This window comes from Dermacentor variabilis, chromosome 5 (genome assembly GCF_050947875.1).
Source record: "Dermacentor variabilis isolate Ectoservices chromosome 5, ASM5094787v1, whole genome shotgun sequence".
Lineage (NCBI taxonomy): Eukaryota > Metazoa > Arthropoda > Arachnida > Ixodida > Ixodidae > Dermacentor > Dermacentor variabilis.
In genome coordinates this window covers 103,690,467-103,716,346 of record NC_134572.1, presented here as the reverse complement: position 1 = coordinate 103,716,346, position 25,880 = coordinate 103,690,467, and the positions used below count along the sequence as shown (strand labels likewise).

At 49.1% G+C, this 25,880-nt stretch overlaps 1 protein-coding gene across 5 annotated transcripts in view; it reads right to left on the bottom strand.

Annotated features, from left to right (window-relative positions):
• Positions 1–14,711: 14,711 nt before the first annotated feature.
• LOC142583004 (beta-1,3-galactosyltransferase 1-like) overlaps positions 14,712–25,880 on the bottom strand; it is a 136,521-nt gene continuing 125,352 nt past the window's right edge. For all 5 annotated transcript variants that reach the window (XM_075693221.1, XM_075693220.1, XM_075693222.1 and 2 more), the window contains exons 2-3: positions 23,512–23,910; positions 14,712–17,705 (exon numbers count right to left, since the gene is read on the bottom strand). In XM_075693221.1, the coding sequence (XP_075549336.1) occupies positions 17,154–17,705; positions 23,512–23,910 (951 nt within the window). In that variant the 3' untranslated portion in view covers positions 14,712–17,153. The remainder of the gene's footprint in view (positions 17,706–23,511; positions 23,911–25,880) is intronic.

The following is a 25,880-nucleotide window of genomic DNA, read 5'->3' as shown; positions in this document are numbered from 1 at the left end:
GCTCGTTTCAGGACGATAAGCGGTTGCCCACCACCACTTAGTCACAAACCATGGCCATGTTTATCAAACTTTTCTGTAGAGGTACCGAACTGAGACGATGCAAAGCACGAAGTCACGAAGATGCAGTGGCACCGCACTTAGTGCTGATATCAGCAAAACAGATTATCAGCCACGTATAGCCTTTCGTGCGCGAGCGAGCTCTTGGACGTATTTAATGGAGTTAAGACGAACCTAATTCACGTGAGATTCGTCGCAAGGCAACAAATATCTTCAGGAAAGTTTTCAAAAGTTTACCGCTGGTGGGCATAATTAAATGTGAGCCACACAACGAAGAAGCAGCGAAGAATCGCTGTACCTTTCTTGCTCTTTACCTAACCCTGCTACATGGTAATTAGACGCCTTGTTATATGCTACAATATACATCACATAGCCTCTTTGTTCCACATAAGCAAATCCTCTGTTATACGCTTCTTGTATTCCACCACTGTAAAGGAAAATTAGCTTTCTTTTCTTTATGAAAGGAAAGTGGAATCCGCATTTGAAATTGCTCTTTCTTCTCGCCTTACGCATTTTTGAAAAAGTGCTAAATTTTGTGATTACTATCGGCTTTTTAACAATCTCGTACCATATGAGTGCAAGTTACGCGCAGAAAATTTTGAAACACGAAATCTGCGCTCAGACTCACTTCTTTTCGGCGACAGCACGCCGCCTGCAACTGAGAGCTGCGCTAAGCGTAGCTTGCACACGTATCAGCGTGTGTTTTGCCTTCGGTACTTAATGGGCCATAAGGCAATTTTTCGAGAAAATTCAGCCTTCTCGAGGCTTTCGTACGCTGAATGTTTGTGACGTCCTATACAAGTTGCAAGGGACAGCTATTCACTACTGGCTTTCTCAATTTTCATGCTGCCCTCCTAATCTAAACATACAATTATGCTTTACGTGTGTTAATGAGCATGAAATATTTTCTTACCGCAGTCAAGCCTCTTCGACAAGCCTCCCGAACGTGATTGAACGTTTGTCTCATTAGCTCAATTTTCGGCTCCTCCTCACGGGCGCGCGATGGGCCTGTCGATTTGCATGATAATGTAGCGCATCAGCGATGCTTCTTGCTTCTGCAGAGTTTATTCATTTATGCTGTTCTTATACCGCAGCTCGAAGAGCTAGCTGACTGCGGCGATATAGGTACATAATACGTACATAAACCGATAGACTATAGATGATATAGACGATAGATATACGTACATAAACCGATAGACCAAATTTTCCGCAGCAGCGGCAAAAATGCGACGCGATGTGATCGCCTCTAAAACTGCATCAAGTATTTCCAGCCAGCTTATACTTACCAGTTGCGCGAGAAGTATGGAGCTATGTTGAGAACTCTGACACGATGAGGTATATTTTACATATTAAATGCGCGCAGCCTATAACGAGAGGCCAAAGGCGCGCAAATGCACGTCACAGATTGTTTCGTGTGTCGCGAAATGCGCGGAGTTCTCGAAATTAAAACGGGTAATTGATTGCCAATGCTAAACATACTTGTGGCACTTTTCCCACTTTCCTTATGTGTTCGCAGCTGCATGCGCGCGGTGAACAGAAAATGCGCACTCACATTTCGTCCAACCATCAACGGAATTGCGAAGCGCGTCCACTGAACCTTTGTGAGCTCCAGATAAGCACTTTAGCGCAACTGTTACCGAGTGCTCACCGTTGACGTAGGCGCAGGCTCATGTACATACTGGCTGTTGCTTGGCCGCTCTGGAACTCCGCGCTTGACAAGGGGACATGCCTTCTCGAGGCATCTAGACCAAATCGCATCCTCACGCCGGACTCTGTGTCTGCACCATGTCACTTGTCCTAAAGCTTAACAGGGCGCCAACAGCTTATATTCAACCAGGACGCGTTTGCCAGACAATACACACACACACACGCGTATACGTCGTCATTCTGAGTCCACAGACAACCCTAGGGTTACGCATATGGTCTACTGTATAAGTGAGCTCAACGATGCAGAGAAAGGATAAATCCCACAAGTCGCGGTATGGGATATAGATTCTAGCGCAACGGCAGGCCGCGTTGCTCAGCTCGAACCTCGGACAGACTTTTTCGCGCCTGTGGCTCTGATGCTCAGTCAATCATGCCGGATTAAACCTTTATTGCCGTTTACCGCGCTTTACCTTCAAACGAAAAAGAAAAAAAAAACACCGACTTTTCCGGGGGAGCAGTAGGGGCCCTAATAGAGGCCCGACCTGCTCTCCTGGTGCCGTATCTTAGTTCTTGGCAGGCTTTTCGTAAGCTGCTGTCGGTGACTTTTCAGGAGCATTTTTGAGTGGTCCCCTTTGAGTGAAATAAACGCACAGCGCCTCAGAAACCGCGGTTGAATGTCACTGCCATATGTCACGCCATGAGGATTACTGGCTTTCATTGTCGCCCACGTTAGGTTAGGTAACCTTAGGTTAGGCTAGGTTAGAGTAAAAGGGGTTAGGGTGGCGCGGCGTATTCTCACAGCGGTTACGCCGTGAGGATTATTAGAGACTTTTAGCCTGTCCGCTATTCCGGCAAACGGGGGCGGTTTGGGCCGGATATCGGGATTTGTGGGGGCGTAAACGTGAGCGGCTGGAGCGGTGGAGCCGCCTGGTGGCGTGGAGTTCAACCAGACAAACACAGAACTAAAACTGCCGTAACCCACTATATCCTACTTCGCTGCTGGTGCAAATTTTCCGCAGCGGCGTAATTGTGAACACGATTACGCCGCTGTCGAAAATTTACATGAGCAGCTAAGCACAATGTAGTAGTTAGCTTTGTGTTTATGTGGTTGAGCTTGGCGCCACCAGCTGGCGACGTCAATCTGGCCACTCACGTTTACGGGGTCCGCTCAACCGGCAAACCACCCGCGCTTGCCGGAATACCGGACGCACTAAAATTCTCTAGCGTCTTTTCGTCTCGGCCACGTTTGGTTAGTTTAACGTTAGGTTAGGTTACCATTAAGTTAGGTTAGGTTAGCGTAAGAGGCGTTAGGGTAGCGCGATGTATTCTCATTGCCGTTGTATGGGCGTCAAGCATTACCGGCGGCTTTTCATCCACTTGCACTCAACCGCGGTTGCTAAGGCGCTGTGACTTCTAGATTTTCAAAATATGCGACTCGGCCTCTACTACCGTCCCTAATGCTCGCACGGAAACATCTGTGATGTTATTTTTAACGTACATCGCTGTAAGGCGCGAGAAAGCTGTGATCCGGCCTGACTGACTTAGCACGAGCGCCGCAGGTGCGAGACAGTCTGTCCGACACAGCGGTCGCCAAATGGGGCGTCAATGCCCATTGCTTCCCCTATTTCACCGCGCCGGCAGCCAGCGTCCGAGCGTAAACAAACTCGACTCTCCTCCGCAATGCCAGCACGCCTAGGGACAAACGCATACAACACGCGCTAAGAAACCTCTTCCGTAGTGCCTAGGCAGAATCATATATTCAAGGAACAAAATCCCCCAGATTTTCTTTCTCGCGCCTGCGCACAAACGGCTGGCGATCCCTCAAATAAACGTCTCGTTCCATCATCCTGGTTCCGCTGTCTTGTTAGACCATGTACAGTAACAGCCTTTGGTCCGTTTACATGGCCGCGCGAGAAGCGGCTACGGCTAGGCTACCCGCATACGCTCTATGAAGCTTTTATTGACCCTTCTCGCGGCGATCCCGTGGGCGCTGCCATGTTTGATCACGTGGTGACGCGTTCATTGCTTGCCTCAACTGCCTCCGTTGCCTCTGTGTTTACAATCGGTGTGTATGACGCCAGTACGGTTAAGCAAACCTCTGTTTCGTGAGATACCGTAGACGGTGACTCGGTGAATGACACGAAGCAACGCGCAAAATCGCTTTGGAAGCTGATTAAGCTATGTCGAAACGGCGCGAGCAGCGTACATTGTGCAATTGTTTTAAAAGCTAGGTTAAATATGTATTCCAAGCTATTTAAAATTCCCGTTCATGAATTGAATCAGGATTAGTGTGTTTTACATTTCGTTCTTTATTTGGCAAATATTTGGAGGCAGCGTCTTGTCACATTCTTGACTTGGTAAATTTCCTTGGTGCGGACATTGTTCGATTATTTTCTGCCTAATCGCTCGCGGGTATGCTTAGTTCCGATATATTTGTTCTTGGTGCGCGCAAGGCTTGAAACGTAACCGTTTTGTACACTGTAATACCTCGTAGCAAAGATGTATTATCGCTAGTAACTCGCCTACTCTTGTGGGCTGTCACGAAACATTCATCTTCGACCATTCGTCCGATATCGGTGCAATCCGTCATTTATTGTGCGTATATGGCGCGCATACGTTCCAGTGGGAATTCACTTATTCACTTATTGACACGTTGGCGATAGAGTGGGCGTAAAATTCCGTGCCAATTGGGGTAGATGTGTGCAGATACTGCGCGCGAAACGTACTATGACAGGAAGCGTCACTACTCCCTTTGTCATTGATTAACGAGCGGTACTCACTCTTTCGGACATGCCGGGGCTGAAGCACTTTCTTTGAAGGTTAGCGGTACAACGCTGGCAGATGAGCGAATTTCCGCATTCTCGAAGAAAGCCGTACTTCGTGAAGTGCCGGTAACACACACGGACAGTTGCAGCAATATTCCGCGAACTTCGCTAGACAGATTCATTCCATTCCTTCATATGCCACTCACTATTTTTGCAGCCAACTGCGCGCGTCTTCGATACACATGATTCAATCCGCATGGTTGTAGCACAGTGGGTTAGCGAAAACTCAGTTGCATTTCCGACAGCTGATCGCACAGAAGCAAGATTTAAGCGGTAATGGTTTCGTGTTCGTTCGCTGTCGCTGAGGCGACGTGCGGCGCGCCGCCGAAAGCGCCATCTGTTGTTTTTTTTCTGGACAAAACTGCTCCGCAAAGAGGGTCAATAGAGCGTTCTGCATCGCGAACGGTCAGTGTTAAATATTTTGGCGCCATCTGGCAGAGAAAAAGTGAACCAATTTCGCTGCAACGGCCGGCGCCTTCCGTTAGGTCTAGCAAACTCTAAACAGACAAATTATGCGAAAATAGCACCACATGATCTCTAATAGGTTGTCCGCGAAGGAAGAAAATATTAAGCGAAAGCAAATTTTTCCACTTTTTTTCTTGCGAACTCGGTGAAGAGCAAGTACAAAGGACGAATACGGATCAAGTACTGGTGCTGCGGGCGTTGCCATGTTTATATCTAAAGGAGCGACGAAAAAACTCGCACGCTTTATTCAAAAGCTGGCGGGCGTAGTATTCGTCGTCATCGGCAGACTATTTTTCTTATATACCCACTGCAGGGCGAAAGCGTCTCCTAGCGATCTGCAATCACCCCTGTCTTGCGCTCGCCGATTCGAACTTCCGCCTCCAAATTTCTTGATCTCAATACCCCGCCTAATTTTACACCGTCCTCGACTGCGCTTCCTTTCCCTTGGCTCCCATCCTGCAAATCGAATGGTCGTAGTGCGTAGTTCTCCATTGCGTTAGGCGCTTGCACACGTTGAAATCTGTATCTATAATGCACGCAAGGGCTTCGCGCACATTTACGCAAGAATCCGCGTTTTTCTCACGGCGCGTCGGCGCATGCGCCCTGCCTTAGCGGATTAGTCGCGAAACGTTTTGCAGAAGTCGCGCACACGGCCGCGCGGCCCGATCTCGGGAAGAAGTTCCGCGAGAAAAGGGGAAAAAAAAGCACTCCGACGCGCGCTGCTGCAAACACTCGTGCTGTGTACCGCGTTGGAACTCTACTGGTAGCTCGACGTCGGTGCGGTGCCCTAAAATATGAACAGCGAAGGCTGCAACTCACCTTTAAAGCAGAAAGCAGCATCCAGGGCTTAATTCGACCAGACTACCGAGTGGTCCGGAATGCACCGTACGTGAGCCACATAGTTGCTGCCTTTCATTGATGGCTTGCAAATTTAACGAATGGCTCCCGTGTTACACTTGGGTGACACTTAAAAACATCACGTTGCTGAGAAAGTCTTCTTGCAGCATCGGCCTTCACTTGCTGGTGGTGACAGCGCGCGCCTGACTTCACTGACTCATTTAAGGCGCGGTAACACTGGGTTGATACGAGAGAGAGAGAGAAATTTATTTACAGAAAGGCAGAGAGGTCGGCCTGAGCTATAACTTGCTCTGGCCTGCTACTCTACTCTGGGGAAAAGGGACGGGGAGGGAAAGAGCTGATGAACGATGATGGTATAAGGAAGAGATGCGTATATACAGATTCACAGAGTTGTGGTATATCTAAAGGCGTGCGTCCAGCCCAGTGGCTTGGAGAAAAGCTACAGCGGCTCTTGTTACCAGGGCTGCGCTGGTTGCATTAGGCCAAGGGCCTAAAAGAAACTCGTCCGATAGCGGTCTCTCATGGATGTTTTCTATGGAAGAGACAAGTTGCTGTCGTTCTTGCGCGTACGCGGGACACACGCAAAATATATGTTCAAGTGTTTCTGGCACCTCACAGCATTCACAGTTTGGGCTAGTATCACTGGCATCTATCATATTTCCATAACGGTTGGTGAATGCGCCACCAAGGCGAATCCGGTGCACCATGCTCGTGTGGTTTCTTTTGAACTTGTGAGGCATACGAAATCTCGTTTCTTGGTCCCATTTATGTAATCGCTTGTGTCGTCGATCTGGTTGGGTCCAGTGTTCCAACGTAGAGTTGCGGTTTACGCGACGAAGTAGGGCGTTTGTGTCTGTTCGTAAGAACGGAATGCGTACTTCACAAGCATTAGCTAAAGCAGTTTTCGCTTCAGCGTCTGCCTCTTCGTTCCCTATCACGCCACAGTGTGATGGTATCCACTGAAAGGTGACATTTTTGCCATTTCTAGTTGCGTGGTCAAGATACTCTGTAATTTCTATAGCCATAGAATAATACGGGCCCCGTCTGAGGACACAGTCAATCGTTTGCAGAGCTGGCTTGCAATCGCAGAATATCGTCCATGCGTGAGGAGGCTCCTCGGAGAGAAATCGAAGTGCTTCCCGGATAGCAACAAGTTCTGCGGCAGTTGATGTTGAGCTATGGTCTAGTTTAAACCGGCGAGCGATGATATGTGGAATGACGAAGGCTGCAGTGGAGGCATATGGTGTGACAGAGCCATCGGTATACACATGTACAGTATCTCCGTACTCTGTAGAAATGTGCAACAGGGTTAGTTGCCTGAGGCCAATAGATGCAACGAATGACTTTTTAGTAATTCCAGGGATCTGCAATGTAACGACAGGTTTAGGCAGAACCCACTGGGGTGTTCTCGGAATACAGTCGGGAGAAAATCTTGACGGCAAAACACTCTGATGCCACGATATAGTCCTTGAAAAGCTGGAACCTGGGTGTGTGGTAGGGAGCGATGACAGAGGATGGTGCCTGTGTCGGGTCAACACGCGAAGGTACATTCGAAGAGGCTCGCAGAGCAAGTACACCCGAATAGGACAAGCACGAGCTTCCGCTATTGTTCCATTGGTTGACGTGCATCGTGGGAGGCCCAAACATGTGCGCAATGCTTGAGCTTGAATGCTCTCCAGCGCGCGCACACAACTAAGTCCCATGCTTGAGAGCGCCGGCATGCTGTACCGTATATACCCTACGAATAGTGCTCGGTACAATTGGAGTAATGACGACTCCGAGGGGCCCCATCTTGTTGCTGCCACGACGCGAAGGACGTGAACAAAACTCTTCAGCTTTGACTTCAGTGCGGCGACGTGTCTTGACCAAGATAATCCCCGGTCTATGACTAAGCCAACGAATCTGTGGTGTGTAACCGTAGGTATCGCTACGCCGTTAACAATTATCGGATACCTGGTCATTCGTTTTCGCGTGAATGTAATCACAGAACATTTTTCTGTTGAGAGTCGGAGGCCTTGACGCCGAAGATACTTAGCTGTGATTGTAACTGCACGTTGAAGCCTAGCGCGCATTTGGGGACGGGTGGCTCCAGATGCCCATATGCATATGTCGTCGGCATATGTGCTAATCTTTACCGTGCTAGGAAGTTCGGATGCAAGGCCAATCAATGCAACATTGAAAAGAGTTGGACTGAGAACTCCCCCTTGTGGAGCACCTCGATGTATATGGTACTGTCCGGTGTCGCCATCACTTGTCGACATATACACCGTGCGGCCACTGAGGTAGCTAACGACCCATGTATATAGTCGGCCACCGATGTCTAAATCTTCCAGTGCATCAAGGATTGCATAATGTAGTACATTGTCGTATGCACCCTTAATATCCAGAAAGACAGCTCCAACTAACCGACGTCGATAAAATCAGCGTGCTGATAATCGTTCGACCGAACCCCACGCGACCAGCCGTCGAACCAACAACGCGATAGCCGCAGCACGTTCCCTTGTATATATAATTAATCGCGCTCAAAATGAGTCAAACCACGCCTACGAAGTTGAAACCCACAAGCTTCGATCGTCTCAAGCCGTGCACACGACGTTTGATCCAATGTTGATCCCGTTCAGCGAAGGATAGGCCTCACGCCGTCGAGTTTGTGCAGCCGCTACCGGCGGACCTGTGCTGCAAAGAAAGCAGTCAGAACGAAGGAAACTGCTTTCATAGCTCAGCTCTGGCCTTAGCGATTTGAAATCGACTACTCTTCAGTTCATAAGGCGCGCCACGTTAAGTGACAAGCGGCTCGCTTTGCCACCGTTCCCTTAGGTTGTCGGTCGCATTCGCTACGTAGACGGACGGGCCTGTACGTGTTATGCTCACACATTTATCTCCCGACATGCACTCCTTACCTCCTCGTCAAACAGGAAACAAAAACCAGTGCATTCGGTGAAGCAGCGTAAACAACCGCCTCGCTCAGTTCTACCAATTGTGTCAACGAGGGCATTCGCGTTTCCGCGAGAGAACGACACGGACTATAAATAGTTATATCTCAGCGAGCCAGTGGGCACAGCGGGCCAACCTAGACGCTAGTGCGCATGCGCGGTACCACATGCGCAGTGACGTCTACGCTGGCCCGCTGAGCTGTAACACTCGAACGAACACTTATTCAAGCACAGTTGTCTCTAATAATGCTTTATGGCACCCAGAAAAGCGAGGATTAATCACTAATCACTAAAAGAAAAGTGATAGTCACTAATAAATTACCCGTCCGTAATATATGTACCTGGATCACATTTGCCGCTGTTTGACTCCGCCGCTCATAGTGACTCGCCTCAAGGTGGAACAACGAGGCTCATATGCACTGATCTGTATGTTTTGCTACATGCATTTTGACATTATTTCATATCAGCGATGCAGATTTTTCCCAATATTTGACGCTAACAACGATCTGTGGCTGCAGATGCCATGTAAACAAGTGCATCGCTTTGGCAAGTCCGACGCGGAGGGCTGCGCTCGAAGACTTCTAGAATATGCGACATGTCTAAAGAATGTGTAAAAGAATAAAAAAAAAGCGATGCGCAAGTGCATAAATCAGCGACAAGAAACTCCGAGGCAGCCGCGTCGGCAGACGGAACTCCGCGTGGCTTTATCGGCCGCACTGTTAGCACAACAGCGCATTCAGGCCTGCTTACCCAGCAGTAGTCGGTGAGCACTATACATGGCTTCCAGGAATGACATGCTGCCCCGGAAAAGCCATTAATGATTATTCGCGATCCACGAAACGCACAACTGACGCGCGCTCAACATGGGCGCAGGTGCACAAATCAAACGGCGAAGGCCCCGGCACCCTTCCAACACGTTTCCAGCGGCGTGTGGCAGAGAGTAGCACAGGAAAATGAAAAACATAAAAAGAAAAGCGGATTACATCTTCGTGAATGGGTGTCACAACGCACGCGTAACTGTCGGAAAGCACAAGGAGACAGACCGCCAAACTCATTTCATTTTCTACGATGCAGATGGCCAGAAAATGAGATGAAGTATTCTGGACAGTATCGTTACCGCTAGGTTGAAAGGTTTCTTACGCACAATTTCGCACGCAGATGGCGCTCGAAGCATAAAAGAAATGAGCGACTAAAGTGCACAAATATCTGCACCTCAAAAGCGTGGACACGGAATGGAAGAAAAGGCTAAGAAAGTTGGCAACCAAGTACAGGGTAATTAAAGGTGTAGATGCACACCCCGGAGTCATGAAAAAGAAAGTGCAGAGAAAGAGACGCAGTAAATTGGATGTTAAGGGTGGAAACAAGAAAGGCCGTTGAGATTGAAATATACGACAAGAAAGAAATCAAGAGGGAAAATCTGCGCTCCAACATAAAGGGCAGTGCCTTTCTATTTGAGACTCAAAGTGGCTGCCTGAAGACAAAACCATAGCAGAGCAAATATTCGCAATAGGATAAGCCAAGTGTCTGCTACAATAAAAGCGCGGATGCCACCAGAAATACCCCGTGGAGAACGTTCACCTTCCTGAAAATCAAGGATTCAAAGCGTAGGGAAGCTTTAACTCGCCAGCAGTCAAGATAGGCATGAGAAGTTGAGTATTGGTTGAAAAAAAGCAGGGAAGAGATGATAAAACTGGAGTCGTTAAAGGTATAGCAGCATGGAGAGATAGGCAAAATGCAAGACTGCTAAGCATGTATACAATACGCGCAGGCAAGATGACTATGTTTTGCCGCCCCGTTTCAACGGAGATGCCAATAAGAGATGCAATGGGGTCTTCATCATCATTATTATTATTTTTAACGGCGAGCGATTGCGTCAACGGGTGACGTTTCCTGAGCGACCAGGTACGCGACCAGTTGTAAAGTGAGCGTGACAGCCGTCTCTTAACGACAGGATCCGTCTATAGAGACTTCGCCGTATTGGGCCTTACAGATGCGTGTTTTGCACAGCCCACCGCCGGTACAGCGCGTAATCCATCGATCAGGTTAGTAATGGCCAACGTGTCAGGCGCAGCAGACAATGGCTTGTCATCTGCTTGATGGATTGCAGTCGCTTTTCAAGCTTCCGACTCATTTCTCCCTTACGAAGCCAGCTGTTCGCACAGTCGTGACAGAAAGAGTGCAAGGTAAAGATGGCAGAAAGAAAACACCGCGCGAGCACGTCGCTTTGTGTTGCCTGGCAGAACGTCATATAGACGAGTTAGTCCCGATGGTTGTAGGCATGTTGCAGCCACAATGGTAGGAAGGAAAACGAGGCCCAGCAGCGTATAGCACCAAGCAGGGCTCCACTGAGACCCCAGCCACCACGTTGTTACTTCTTTATTATGAACTGAAAATGTTAAATTATGGAGTTTTACTTGCCAAGAACCACGATCTGATTATGAGCCACGCCGTATTGGGGGAGTCCGGATGAATTGTGACAACTTGGGGTTCTTTAACTTGCACTTAAATCTAAGTACACGGGTGTTTTTTTGCATTTCGCTCCGATGGAAACGCGGCCGCCACGGTTGGGATTTCATCCCACGACCTCGTTCCTAGCAGCGCAACACCAAAGCTACTAAGCAACCACGGCGGGTATCAACTGAAAATGTTAGCAACAAGCACTTACTTAGTAGTTCGCAGCCAAACGCGGGGCAGTCACTTGCAATAAATAAATAAATAAATAAATAAATAAATAAATAAATAAGAATAAATTACAAATAGAAGAATAGATAACATTAGTCATAGCTTGATGTGTGGACTGCAGAAAACTGTCTGCTAGCGTTCACAGATAGACAGTTCTAAAGCAAAGGAGACAGAGAGAGAGAGAGAAAACAAGGACAGGAAAGGCAGGGAGGTCAACCAGAACAGCATCCTGTTTGCTACCCTACACTGGGAGTGGGGGAAAGGGGATAGAAAGAGGAAGAAAGGGAGAGAGTAAGCACTGAGTACGTGTGGGAGGGACACCATACACAAGGACACTATAAACGGTCTGTTAAGCCCGTGCACTTCAAGTACCGCACTAGTGCACGAATCGCTTTTCGAGCCAGTGAAGGGTGTGGCCACGGTCCGAGTATCTTTGACTCGGTGAACGGTCTCGAGTCCAGTCGGCGTAAAGTTGCCCGCAGAGAGAGGCGTTGGACATCGTAGCGAGGACAGGTACACAATAGGTGCTCGATGGTCTCCTCGCACCCACAGAAGTCGCACATCGGGCTCTTGGCCATTCCCATATGGTAGGAGTAGAAAGCAAAGGAATTCCTGTTGCTGCCTACGTGATAATGCGTGACATCGTGTATATAAGCCACCAGAACGTGAACGCTCGCCCACGTTTGACGCATAACAGGGCAGCGGGGTAAGGATGAGTGTGGAAGTTAACGTCCTTTGCATTTTTAAGATGGCGGCCGTTCTGTCCCATTTAGTTTCGTCGCTTTTGCTAAATCCACCGTTCACTACATGTTCAAAGTAAAGCAATATTTCAATTACGAGGTGCATTCTACAATAATCAGCGCGTCAGCTTTGTCGCCTGTAACATGACAGATGTAACAATGTCATCTTTCATATTTGTATACTTACCGTGGTAGGCGTATAGATTTGCAGCACCAGTGAGGAACCGGTAACATTCCTTCATGAACCCGTTATCCGGAACATGTTGCAACCACTACCGAACAAGTTTGTCTAGTTAACCACCATCCCTAACACAATCTCTTGACAGACGGGCAATTCCGGCGTTTTTTTCACCATACTAGGATATTGTCATTTTCAAATGACATTGAGAGTCCCGTCACCGGCAGGGTGGTTCAATTTGCTAAGAAATTTATCAGTAACTTTATATAACCAATAAACGAGATACCGAAACCGAAACGGGTAGCTGCTTCGTGTGACGTCACGATGAGTCGATGACGTCAGATCCTACACAACTATAACGTAAACACGCAGTACACGTGGCGCTAACACCAAAGAAGCGAAGTTGATGATGTCACCTGATGACACAGGGAGCTTTTACAGATCTTCCCAAGCAGACAACGGCGATTTGAGCGACAGTGCCGGTGTAGTCTCTGACGTCACAAACACAGGGTGGTCAGGAAAAAGTCTTGAGTCGGGAACACGCAACCAACTTTTAAAATTCATTTTCAGGAAAACTAAATGGCTTGCAGTCATATTGTTTGGTACAGATAAGCAGAGTGTAAAATAGAACATCTATACAAAATTTTGTTAGGGTGAGTGGACATCGAAAAATCGCCGGAGTTCACCTGTAACGGCTGCTACGTGGAGGCAACCACAGCAGGAGCGATTCATGTGAAATCAATAGCGAGTACCTGGGCACAATCCTAAACTCCAGCTTGTCTAGGTCTCACCTACAAATAAAATGTGCACTTCTAGCGAGTTTGAGCAAATTACTAGCGAAGATCACAAGTAACAGACTGCCTTCCTTATAACACAAATAAACCACAGCAACGCACTAGTCAGTGTGGCAAAATTGCGGGGAAGTACGCGCATTTCAGTGTGTTCCATTACATCGGCCACTCGCAGTGTAACTTGTGCTAGCAGAGCATGCTCCTAATTTTCTTAGTCAGACAGCAGCAGTAACGCATCAGCTACACTGACAAAAACAGTCGAAATGCGACAATGAACACACACTTTTCAGGGAAATCAACAAAGGAGCGCAAGACGCAATCACTACAACGGCGGTATATGACTCGGAGCGATTGGAAATCCCGGTGTTTACCCGAAGGATCAAGGCTCCGCTGGATTAATGTCGCCACCATCTGATAGGCTTGAGTGCCGGCTCCTGTAGAAAAGCGGTAGCAGCGGACGTTGACTCCAATGCAGTCCTCGATCCATCCCAAAAGTGGCACAGCTTTGCGGCAGTGCTACACCAACGCCGCATAGTGGATGCTGTCGAGAACACCTATCTTAAGCTGACCGCTGCTGCTAAATACAAAAAAGCATCGTGCCTGCATCGAAGGGTAGATTCGCGCAGATGTAAACGCGAGAAAGACGATGTTTTCGAGAGGTTATCAACTTTTGTCTTGCGATATCAATTTAGATGGCGCATAGTATACTGGCGCGTAGAAGCGAACAAGGTATACACTGCGCGTGGAAGCTGTCGATCTTGAACAGCCAGAAAACATGATTAACAAATGTTTAACTATTTGTGCCCAAACATGCAGCGACATCATCAAAACATTATCGATGAACGTTACGAACAGTAGCAAAACACACCGGTCAGTGAATGACCGGGGTGGATCTATGCTAAAGATGTAAACGCACTTACCTGTGCATCAGGGAACAGCAGACAGCGAAAATACCGCGTCTTGCCATATATACCGGATGCGGTCTGATGCAGACCGTTCCGATGTGAAGGTTGCGCGCCATGGAAAGAAATCCCAAGAAAAAAGTGCAGAGTTCCGTTTTCATTTGTACATATAAAGTCTTCTAGATTCTTTATCATAACAACGTACAAACATGTCATGGTGGTGCGCTGTGTGCGACATAGAGAACATCCCTACTAGTATTCGTGACACGTTGAAATGCATACAGTGAGTATACGCACCGCCACTATTTCGTGTGAACGACATAAAAACAACTTGGGCCAACATGTGAAGCCCGCGTGGTTGCAACGTGGCAAAGGAAAGATGAGGAGGCGCTGCTCCTGTCAACGAAGAAAGCAAACAAAACAAAAGCAAAACAAAAACAAAACAACAATATCCGAAGCGTCACGAAACTCGCCAAGCAATGCTTGCTTCTCCCTTCGTCACAGCGCCTAGGTGCTTCTGAGTGGGATTTCACGCCCCGCTCCCCCCCCCCTCTAAAGATACAATAAATAAAAAAACGAAACAAAATATTCGAGTGACACAAACGGGCTCCCTACGCCCATCCATTCCCCCCCCCCCCCTCCTCTTCGCCCAATGACTTCAATAATTCGATCACAACGGGCGTTTCCAAGTCATGGCACTTACAAAAAATAGGGAGAAACTGTCCCTAGGCATGTATTATGCAGTGAGCGAGCGGGTTTCCAAGGTACTCCGAGATAAGGGACTCCGCTCTGCACGACAAGTACGCTATAAGAACTTCTGGAGCGCTACGCAATGAAGGCAGGCAGACGCCAACTTGGGAGGCGAACCGTTATCCGTAGCTTTGTATTCGCCGCAGAAAGTACATCATCCTGACGCTTCTGAGGGTTTTGATTAGCTAATTATGCTTATACTAGATCTCATTAGACACAAACCGGCTGCGGTAGATGACTGAACATCGGGAAAAGTACTGCAGATGACTCCAATTCCGCTATGCATATAAAGCGAATGCTTTAGCGATTAATTTTCATTGTTGTGTTAAAGTAAAATATTTCTTCTTGCTTTTTGAAAAAAAAAAAGCGCCCGCGTTGGGCGCGGCCTTCCTCTACTGTGTCTTTTACTTTTCTTGTTAAACTCTAAAGTTGCTACTTGTTTCGCCTGTCCTGAAAGGCGGCTGCAAGGTTCGCAACTCCAGTTTTTCTAATAACCTGCATTGAACAGTGCGATCCACTGTTAAACGGAACACCACACTGTTCGGCTATCACTTTGCTGGCGCTCTAATCGCAAGTGACGACTCTATGCGAGTTCACCGTACAGTCGTGTGGCACGAAGGTACCAACGCGAACATACACGTCATCAGCTGCAGAGCCCGGCGAGAGGGAAAAAGCCGCGCGCGCTCTACATTCAAGTGTTCTGTTTAACAGTCCATCGGCTGCACTGTACACCACGAGCAAAGCACCAAGGTGGCTCGTCCATTACAGTAGTTGTGTGCACTGGAAGCGCTCCGCTCGACAGAGGAACACGCTGGCATCACTGGCTAAGAAGCATCACGCAAGCGCGTCACCGCTTGCGCATGTGCCTGTAGCACTAGATTCGTTATATCACATCGACGATATCCCCACCATTCGTCAATATAAAGGCGGCATCACAACGAAGAAAAAGACCAAGGCGCACAGGATATTCGCACTCTGCAAATCAGCAAAAATTTGCAGTTTCCCTTGAAAGGCGAAGCATCAATTGCGATAGCTAATTAGTAGACAGCTATACGAAGTAAGAATAGTAGTTATATCGGCTGTATGAACTTGTAGACATTCGCTTACTGATTAAATTAACAAAAATGGTGTCATGTGTGCACAAGCAAACACGAACACCTCTCACTCGGTGAGCGCGGAACTCACTGTCAAAACGGTGGCGTGACGCGAACCGAACGGCTAGAACACAGCGCACACGAGGATATCAGCATTCGGCGCACTCTGTCCCCCTCGCAGGTCGCTTTCAAGACAGGGTGCGCGCAGCCGCACCATACACAGCAGCCGCCAGAGTAGAACACCCTCCCTCTCCCTTGCCTCCCCCCGTGCCTTGCACGCGACGGAAGACGGCTCGCTTCTTTCTCGCTTTCCTCCCTTGCGTGCGTGAAACTAAGCCACCATCGTCGGCTCACCCTCGCATGCTTTCATTAGCACATCATTAGCTTTCATTAGCACGCTTTCATTAGTACGATGCGCGGCGATGTTGTTACCGCCCTTGGAATTTATACGAAACATCACGGCGACGGCGACAGCAGAAATGCGTCTGGAGTGTCCATACAATCGCTATCGCAATAAAAATGACCAGCGTATCCTCCCCAATCACTGCTGCTGTTTTCAGTCACCTGGATGGCAGCACATCACGGGCGATCTTATTGACACATCATAACCGTGTTCCTCCTTTAAAAAAATTCCTTCAGTGTGGCCTATCGTATTTTGTTCAATATGGCCTAAATCTGAATTCGCAACCACGTGCATTTTTCTATCTAACCTATAAATATGAACGGGACATACACGAGCCATGGTGTGTAAAAGAAAAAATGACGTATCTGGAACGCAATAAACGAACGGAACTCCTACGAATGCTGGCACAATAGGCGCGGCAACTTCTCGCCTAACGGTATGACCTCCGAGATTGGGCGGAGCTAGGAGGTCATGCTAACGATATTCCCCTTTCTGTACTAACCACCTTAGGGTGACATTTAACTTATGCTTTCCAGAGATTAGGGGTAGTCATTAGCCCTTGGGCAACAAACGCAGATCGATAGGTGACGCCGACGTGCAACGCCTGCACAGGGCTCACGGCGAACGTCCATTGATGCGGGCAGTGCTAGCGGAGTTTGTCGCGGCGCGACGCTCACAACCCGAACTGCGCGATTGCTCTCCCTCTCACAACCGATGTGTCCAGTGCCGTCGAGCTAAGCGCGGCCGCCTTCGGGGCGGCGCCGGCAGTCGTGATTTCACAAGGGGCGCTCCACGAGGTCGACGGCTGGGAGCGCCCTGCGGTCACCATCAGGAGCACTTGATAGTCGTGTCGTGCACCTTGGTCCACATGGCACGCAATTCGCTGGGCGTCATCAGGTGCGCCGTAATGAGTCGGCGAAACTGGCACGGATCGTTTTTGCGCTTGTAGAACTTGAAGCCGTTCGAGTTGTTGGGCTTGAGGCCCAGCTTCTGTGCCACCATGCCGGTGATGAAGATGTCCTCCATGAAGAAGAAAGGCGTGTCGAGCGCCGCCCGGTACAGCGGGCCCACCACGTCGCCGGACATGACGTAGCCGGTGCCGGACAGGTAGTCCGGATACGTGTGATGCGTGTATACAAACGGCGGCACGTACCACTTGGAGGTCCAGTCGCGCACGGGGGTCGCGCCGCGGATGAGGCATCCGAGGAGCAGGCGGCGGCCGCCCTTGGCGCGCAGAAGGTTCACCAGGTTCTGCACATTCACGTACATGTCGTCGTCCGTCTTGAGGACGTAGCGCGAGCGCGGGCAGTGCTTGTCCACCCACTTGAGCAGCACTACCGACTTGACAGTGAGGTTGTTGTAGGTGTCCAGGAAGTCAGCCTGCACGAAACATAGAGTTTATAAGGAAGTGCTCCTTGAGCAAAAGCGTAAAACCGGCTCCACGAGAGAGCTTCTATGAATAAAGGAACAGGTACAGTGCGAATCGTAATTCTGTAGGGTAGTAAATCGGCAGGGCGGGTCGCCATTTGCTCGAAATAAAGTATGGACCAACGTTAAAATAAGACCACGCGTGGCCATGCCGCTCGCACGGTCCATGCGCTATTGTCACAAAGGCCGCGCACGTCTCGAGGCTGTCGCCACGACCGCCGACAGCCGCGAGGCTGCTGAGGGGGCAAAGTAAACGCGGGGACGAACCTCCCTAATCTCCCGCAAGCGCCCGACCGGTTCCTCACGTGATTGCCGGCGCGCAGTGAAGGACACAGTTTATTGGGTTTGCGCGGCGAGCGGCAGAGTTGGTTTGGAAGTCTGGGCGAGCGGTCACGCCTCGAGAGTCGACAAGGAATTGGCGGGCAGGCTAGGTTCCCCAAGCCGGTGTCTTCGACAAGATCGACGTGCGGCCAAAGTCCACCTCAGTCTTTAGCGGCGACCACCAAAGCGAGGAACTAGCAGTCTGGAGCTTCTTAGGACGGGTCTCTCAACTTAACCGCCGCAAATAAACCCACGTCTACCAACTGCCCTCAGGCTTTCCGTCTGAATTTTTATAATGTTTAATCGTTCGTTTATGTAATCATCAAGTATATCTTGTACATTCTTTCACGCAGTGTTTGTCGCGTTTACTGCTGCTGAGTATTTTTTTATTTGCTCACGTTCTTTTAAACTTTATTTATCGCTCTTAAATCAAGATGCGGTGGGCTTTGTAGTACGCTTCGCAGGAAGGTTCTGTGTTGTTCGTCAACCTCTGGACTTTGAAGATTCCTGCGTCTGTGGATATTCTGTTCGAAGTGTTCCGTGTCGCGTGAGCTGCCTGTAATTAAACTGTCTTTCTCGACGCTTCCCGTCTCATGCCTCTGGTCCGCGATTGATCAGGCGTGGATATATCGCCAGTCGGCAGATGAACCCGCAGTGTGATTTGTTTGTCGCCCCATCCCCTCCGTTGCAGACAGTGCAATTAATGAAACACCATCAAATCTGGAACTGCGGTGGACGCTCGTGCAGTGCGCAGCCGGCCGATCGACCACTCTAAACAGGTGTGCTGTACAACACTGTAGAACAATTTGCGCGTTGTGTACATGTTCCTTTCTTCCCTAGCAGGTAAGACATAAAATTGATTTTATATATTTAATCTTCTGCCAACACTATTTTATATCCCTTTCACTGTCGGCGTTGTTGCGCGCTGCCCGGTCTATAGTTTCGGAATCAAACGACTAGATCAGATCGAAATCTTATTGTCCTTTATCTAGTTGGTAAGCGTTCACGCTAACGAAACAGCCCTTATATGGGAAGACAAAACTACTCGGCCGTTCGCACTTTCAGTGCGAATAATGACGAGTGGCGTTAGACCAGGCGTAACGGCTTCGTGCCGCGAATGTTTCTGCGATAGTGGCTTGTTTCACAGGATGCGATTGAAATCGCAGTCGCAGTGCCGACACCCCCCTCCCCCTATTTTTCGAACGCGACCAAGCGGTTGGTCGCACGCCGCACTGATCGTTGCGCTTTTCCGCTAGAATTGCGCCGAAAGTTATTTCGATTATGGTGCACACCTTAATATGGTGTGCATCATAAACAGATCATGGTTCTGGCACCTAAACCCCGATTTTTCATAGAAGAATAAGAGGAGCTGCTTTGTTTTGTAAACATCCAAACAATTTCTCGGGGTAATTGAATTAAAATTTATATTATGGACGCATATGCAAGCTCTAACGTAACTAAAATTTTGTAAACAGCTCATTTATTGTTGCTGATAGGAAGAACACAGAGGATGGCGAAGGGAACTCAATATAGAGATGGCAGGCTGTTGAGTATCGCATGACAAACAAAGTGAAATAATCACCCAAATATTTACAAAAGAAGCCCTATTGATACACTAGCCGTGGAGAGCTTTTCCACATAGCAAAGAAGTCATATGTGCTTGCTCGTCGAAGTATTCATACTCATAGGCCATACAGTGCACCACGAACTTAGTTTGTCGAGGTTGTCCTATAAAGTACCGTCAAATGTCAACTACGCATGAATCACACAATAATCACAAAAGCGATGTGCGCTACACGATATGCCATTGTACCATGAACTTAGTTTGTATATATCACACAATAATCGATAAACTGATGCGGAGTATAATGAAATGCCATTGGGGTGATCATTCATATATAGGCAAAACAACAAACGTTACTGCCTGGGGAACTCCTTAATGCACTAGAACATGAGAGGATGCTCTGCTGCTACTTACAATATATTGCAAATGGCTTCAAAGAAACGCTGCTGTCCAGGTGATCACAGAGGAATCAATGACCGTTGCTTTCATTTCAAAGATGAAGCGTTACGGCTGTACTTTGCCGAAGGCTTTAACACAGTTAACATGTAGCGTGTAGACGTCTGCGACAGAATATGTACTAGAATGTAAGTCAGTGAAAAGATTGAATTTAACAACAGAAGTTGCATTCTACGTTTAACACTCGCCCACAGATAAGTTGCGATTTCCTTCAGGGGCAGACGTAAGCTTTATGGCTCATTCACACCAGCAACTTGGGGAGGTCGCGCGGCCATTTGCGACTCGCGCTCAAAAAGCGACCGAAGGCGACTGATGTTGACACCGGGCAAGCCCGGCTGAGCGCCACTCGCAAGTCGCAATCCCGGAGATTATCGTTCTCGGCGAGAACTCTCGGAATCTACGCGGAATGTGCCGCGACGCGGGAGAAGGCGGGATGTAGACACATGAAAGAAAATAATAATAATAATAATAATACTATTTGGGGTTTTACGTGCCAAAACCACTCTCTGATTATGAGGCACGCCGTAGTGGAGGACTCCGGAAATTTTGACCACCTGGGGTTCTTTAACGTGCACCTAAATCTAAGCACACGGGTGTTTTTAGCATTTCGCCCCCATCGAAATGCAGCCGCCGTGGCCGGGATTCGATCCCGCGACCTCGTGCTCAGCAGCCCAACACCATAGCCACTGAGCAACCACGGCGGGTTCACATGAAAGATCACTTCCGGTGCGCCGCTGATTGGTTTATCAGTTTTGCGACCGCGGTCGCGCGACTGAAAAATCGCGCAGAGAGCGACTGGCCCAAAATGGTAGCTTTTCGAGAAAAGCGACCGTTTGCGACCATTTGCGACTGGTCGCTTTGAGACCAACTTGGTCGCGCGACCACTGTCAGTCACCGGTGTGAATGAGCCCTTAGGGTTGGTGTCTGCTGCTGCGTTTGGTGCAAGGATGTGGCTAGGAGCAGGCGCAGCTCGTGCACAATGACTAGCAGTAGACGCACATCATTTCTTCAGAAGGTGACGCTGAGCACGGGTACCGCGAGGATCTCGTTGAGCTGACAGGACGACTGTGCTGTAGCCGTGAAGCCGCATATGAAGCTGTAGCCGCATATGAAGCATACTTCATATGCGGTGATGGAAGCTATATGGCCACGTTGACAGGTGATCTTGAAAGTTGTTGTCGCTCAGGCATAACGACACGGACATAGAAGGCACATGAGACAACACACAGCGCTGAAAAACCAGCTGCGAATGGCTTTTTTACGTACGCCGTGTCTCTTCGCACCGGACTTCAAGAACCACAGCTGCGCACTCCTCAACAAAATTTAAACTTCAAAACGTCTTTAAAATATAAAACACGCGTATTATTTGCTCCTAATAAGGATAGGTGAATAACATTATAAGGCGCACGTTTTATTAATTGCATTAAAAGAATTATGCTGTGTGTACCCCAAAATCTGCCAGCAAGCCACCCTTGCAAGCCGCATTGTTGAAACCGCAATCGGGTGATATGAGCGTTCTAAAAATCACATTGTTACGCGTGCGACTGCACCGATTTTTTTTTTTTCGCTCCAGTCTAGGTATGTGAAACTGGCTTAAGATTGCGAGTTTAAACAGCACGAGAGGACCCGGCGAAGAAGTGAACATTCTGCAATATTGAACAAGTTCTTTTGAAAGAATTGAATGCGAAAAGAAAAAACATTCCTACACCCACCACATTTTAGCTTTTTGTTTTAAATTGTAACAAACCTTAGGAAAATTGGCGAAGTACTTGAAATAATATGATATATCTGTTCTCATATGTTTAGATACAAGCTCCCGAGGTAAAGCTTCCTATTCACACGAGTTCTTCTATGAATAAGATCATAAACTAATTGGGCCACCTACTTCCAACTATTATGTCGGTTCTAATGTAGCCTGAAAACTGGGATTTTTCCTTATATCACAAGCGGCCAGAAGCGGATTAAATACTTACGCAAGGGGATTCACATATATATATATATATATATATATATATATATATATATATATATATATATATATATATATATATATATATATATATATATATATTCTGCCACATGGATGGATGGATGGATGGATGGATGGATGGATAGATGGATGGATGGATGGATGGATGGATGGATGGATGGATGGATGGATGGGTGGTTGCGTGGATGGATGGATGGATGGATGGATGGATGGATGGATGGATTGATGGATGGAATAACTATACTCAAAGGACCTGTGGGCTACGGGGCGCAAGGCCCCATAGAGCGGGCTACTCCCACGTTGGGACTCCCTGGCCGCATCGTGAGCTCGCTGGACGGCCCAGAGCTGCTCCGCCAGGTCCGTGCTGCGTAATGCTTCTTGTAGCCTGGCGGAGTCTTAATCCTTGTTTGCGTGGTTCTGACCACACAGCCAGAGCAAGTGATGTACGTCTAGTGTGCTAAGGCAATTTTCGCCACATTATCATCGAAGAACTAGGCGCAATAAATAACGGCACGCGTACGTCTGAAGCCGTCAAGCACGAAGGTAAAAGAAATCCATGCGTTAACCTTCAACTCCACGATAGATGAACGATAGCGAACGAGCTGAGCAAGTATCTTATAATGCGTTCCATAATGGCGGAGGTGTGTAGTAAGCTCCATCGCAGCACATATATGTGCTGCGGTGACATCACTTAGCCTGGAAAATAAGAATAATACAGGCATACGGAGGCCTCAGAAGAGCGACCGAGATTATATTAAGCAAGCGGCGCAGGATCTCCAGGGCACCCAAGGAGCAGCGGGGGAACAAAAGCTAGAACTTGGACCACCTGTAGAACGAGGCCGCAGAGGCCGGAGCGTGCCAGGGTGGGGGGAGTGATCGCATAAGAGATTGGCTGTCTGTTATTGTGGACAGCCATACACCTGCGGCACGTTCCGGCCTCGGCGAGCACCCAAACCAGGGATCAGTCTGGGCTCCAGCTTCGGTGTCCCCGTTGTCCCTTCGGTGTCCTGGAAGAACCGGCAATGTCAGCAGCGAGACTGACTGGACAGCCTGGCTCAGGTCCGGGTACGTCGACCGACAGCTTGAACTGGTGGACTGGGCGGAGAAGGCCAAGCAGGCCCAGGGCCTTACTTGAGCCCGATCCCTCGGCCACCTCCCTCTTTCCCCTTCCCGCTTTCAATAAAGTTTACCACCACCACCACCACCACCGGCAATGTTTACTAAATAACGACACGCTGTCGACACTTGGTAGTTCCGCAAATTCTCACTTTCCTTCTCCGCAATACACTATACGTGCTTCACAGCAGTGCCAGCTGCATGAGGTGAAGCCCTCAAGAAACGCCCATCTACGCCTCACGGAACGCATAATAACTGTAGGTCGAGGCCACCACGGGAGCCACGTCAATCGGGAGTCCGCCCGTGCTCACCTCGATGATGTCGCCGAACAGCTCGCTCTCGGCGCGCACCTGCTCCTGCAGCGAGGCGTTCGCCGTGCGGCCCAGCAGGAAGAAGGCGCGAACGGCAGGGGACGCGGCGTCGCGGAGCCACGTGTCGCGCAGGGCGCGCCGGGCGGCGCCGTTGGCCACCGCGGAGCAGATGACGACCAGCAGGAACCGGGGGCACAGGTGGCGCGGCGCTGCCAGCAGCGGCTGCGAGTCGTTGGGCACGAGTAGCCGCAGGTTCTGCTGCGCCAGCAGCCAGGACATGTCGGGCCGGTGTCGGCCGCTATTCATGTTCCGGTAGAGGATGCCGTAGCAGAACAGCAGGCACACGGCCACCGCGGCCAGTCGAGGCAGGAGCCGCACCGCCAGCGAGGACATGTCCTCCTGCGTCGCGGAAAGGAAGAGCGCGTTCGGCACGGCTGCGGAGGCTCGAGAAAAAAAAAAAAGCTAAATAAATAAGTAAACACTAAGGAAAAAGTCCCAGTTTCATGCGAAAGGTAAAGCATTGATAAAAATATCAATCAAGGTATCACGCTGTCACAGAAAGTCTGGTCGTTTAAGATAAATTTCATAAAGTATAAATTGCAAAGCATGCTCGCTTACTAACAAAACTAGTGCGGTGTCATGAGCATAAAGACACGCACAAACCAAGTTCATTCGAGGTCCGCAAGTACTCTTCGTCGCGACACGGGCGCGATGAGCAGCACTACCACGGGGGGGGGGGGGGGGGGGGCAGGTGCTTGCCCGAAAGCGCAACTCAGCGTATCCTAATGGAAGACGAATATATTCGCCCAGCAAAACCTGTAGGAAACATCCACCTTCTAGTAGCACTGGGATTTCAAACGGATGGAAGCACTAGCCGGTCAGCAGTCGAGATACGCGAGAGATGTTTAGAGTATCGGTCAAAGAAAAAAAAAAAAGCAGGGAATAGATTGATAGGACCGGTCCCGTTACATGCATAGGTAACTGTACGGCTTTAAGGAAGCGAGAAAAGATTAAGAAAACAAAGACTAAATGGTAGAACGATGAGTATTCATAGATTATTTAATTAGCTCAAGCAGGCTAGGTGAGTATTTGTCGCCACCCCGTTTCGAAGGGCGTGCCAATATGTCATCATCATCAAGAGAACGTTCCATGTTGCCTTCCCCATTGCAACTGCGCCGCGTCCCCAAATACATAGCAGATCACGTGACCTCAAACACTGGACTCGCGGAAAAACACTGCGCATAAAGCCACAGACCTTCTCGGCTCGCTCGTGCATGCCCGCCCGAGCCCAACACGCCACCTAAATATTATCAGCCACCCGCAGCAGATCCCCGAGACCTCCAGATGTGGCACCGCGCGGGTTCCGTATATGCGCTCAGCTGGGCGGGCAGAACAGGCTCTCTCACGTGACCTCTAACGAGCCGCAAACTTCTCGGCTCACTCTTGCATTTCACTTTCACTCCCCATTCCCCACCCCACGTGTAGGGTAGCAAAACTGGACTCAGTCTAGTTAACCTCCCTGCCTTCTTCCCTTCTCTCTCTCTCATGCATTATGCCAGCATACTTGCATGCTTGTGCTTCGCCCTCGCTAGTCTAGGCATGTGCACTCGATCACGTGACCTCCAACACACGACTTGCATGCCGTGTACCTATGCACTCAGCCGCGCAGTCTCAATCACGTGACCTGCAATAGTGGGCTTGCGGGAAGACGGCACGCATTGAGCAACCCGCCTTCTCGGCTTAAAAAGAAAAAAAAAAGCAATAAGCTTTCTGGTTAGCATTGCGTACACATCCTCAGTTATTCATCCTCTTGTGCAGCGTCCCGACCATTGCTTCTTCTAGATGCTTACCCTTACATGGAGAACCGCAGCAAGCATGACAAAGATACGGCGAGTACGGAATCGTTTCCGCACTCCGACATTACGGAAGCTGCGACGTGGCGCCTAAAGCACTAATAGCCCGAGACGTACTTCCGACGCGTTTTCAGCCTCGCGTCGTCCGAAGTAAAGGCCCCCATTTCACTCCGCGCGGGCTAGGTCACCTCGCGCCGGGAAGTTAACGCACCGACGCTGAGCCACGAGGTGCCGAAAGTTCGACGAGGCAACTAGCGACGAGGCGTCAGAAATCCGTCCCATGTAACTGAGCTGCCACCCTGACAAGCGCCACGTCCGCGCATAAAACCTCTGCTTCCAAGTTACAGGCGCTCGAGGTTGAACGTTAACGCGAGAGTAACGATGAACGTGAATGCAGAAAGAAATAAAAAGACGGGAAGAGTAGAGCGAGGGAAAGAGTAGAAGGAAAAAGAAGAATAACTAAAACAAGGGTGAAACGAAAGAAGTATCGTTTCTAACGGAGCATTACTTACGATC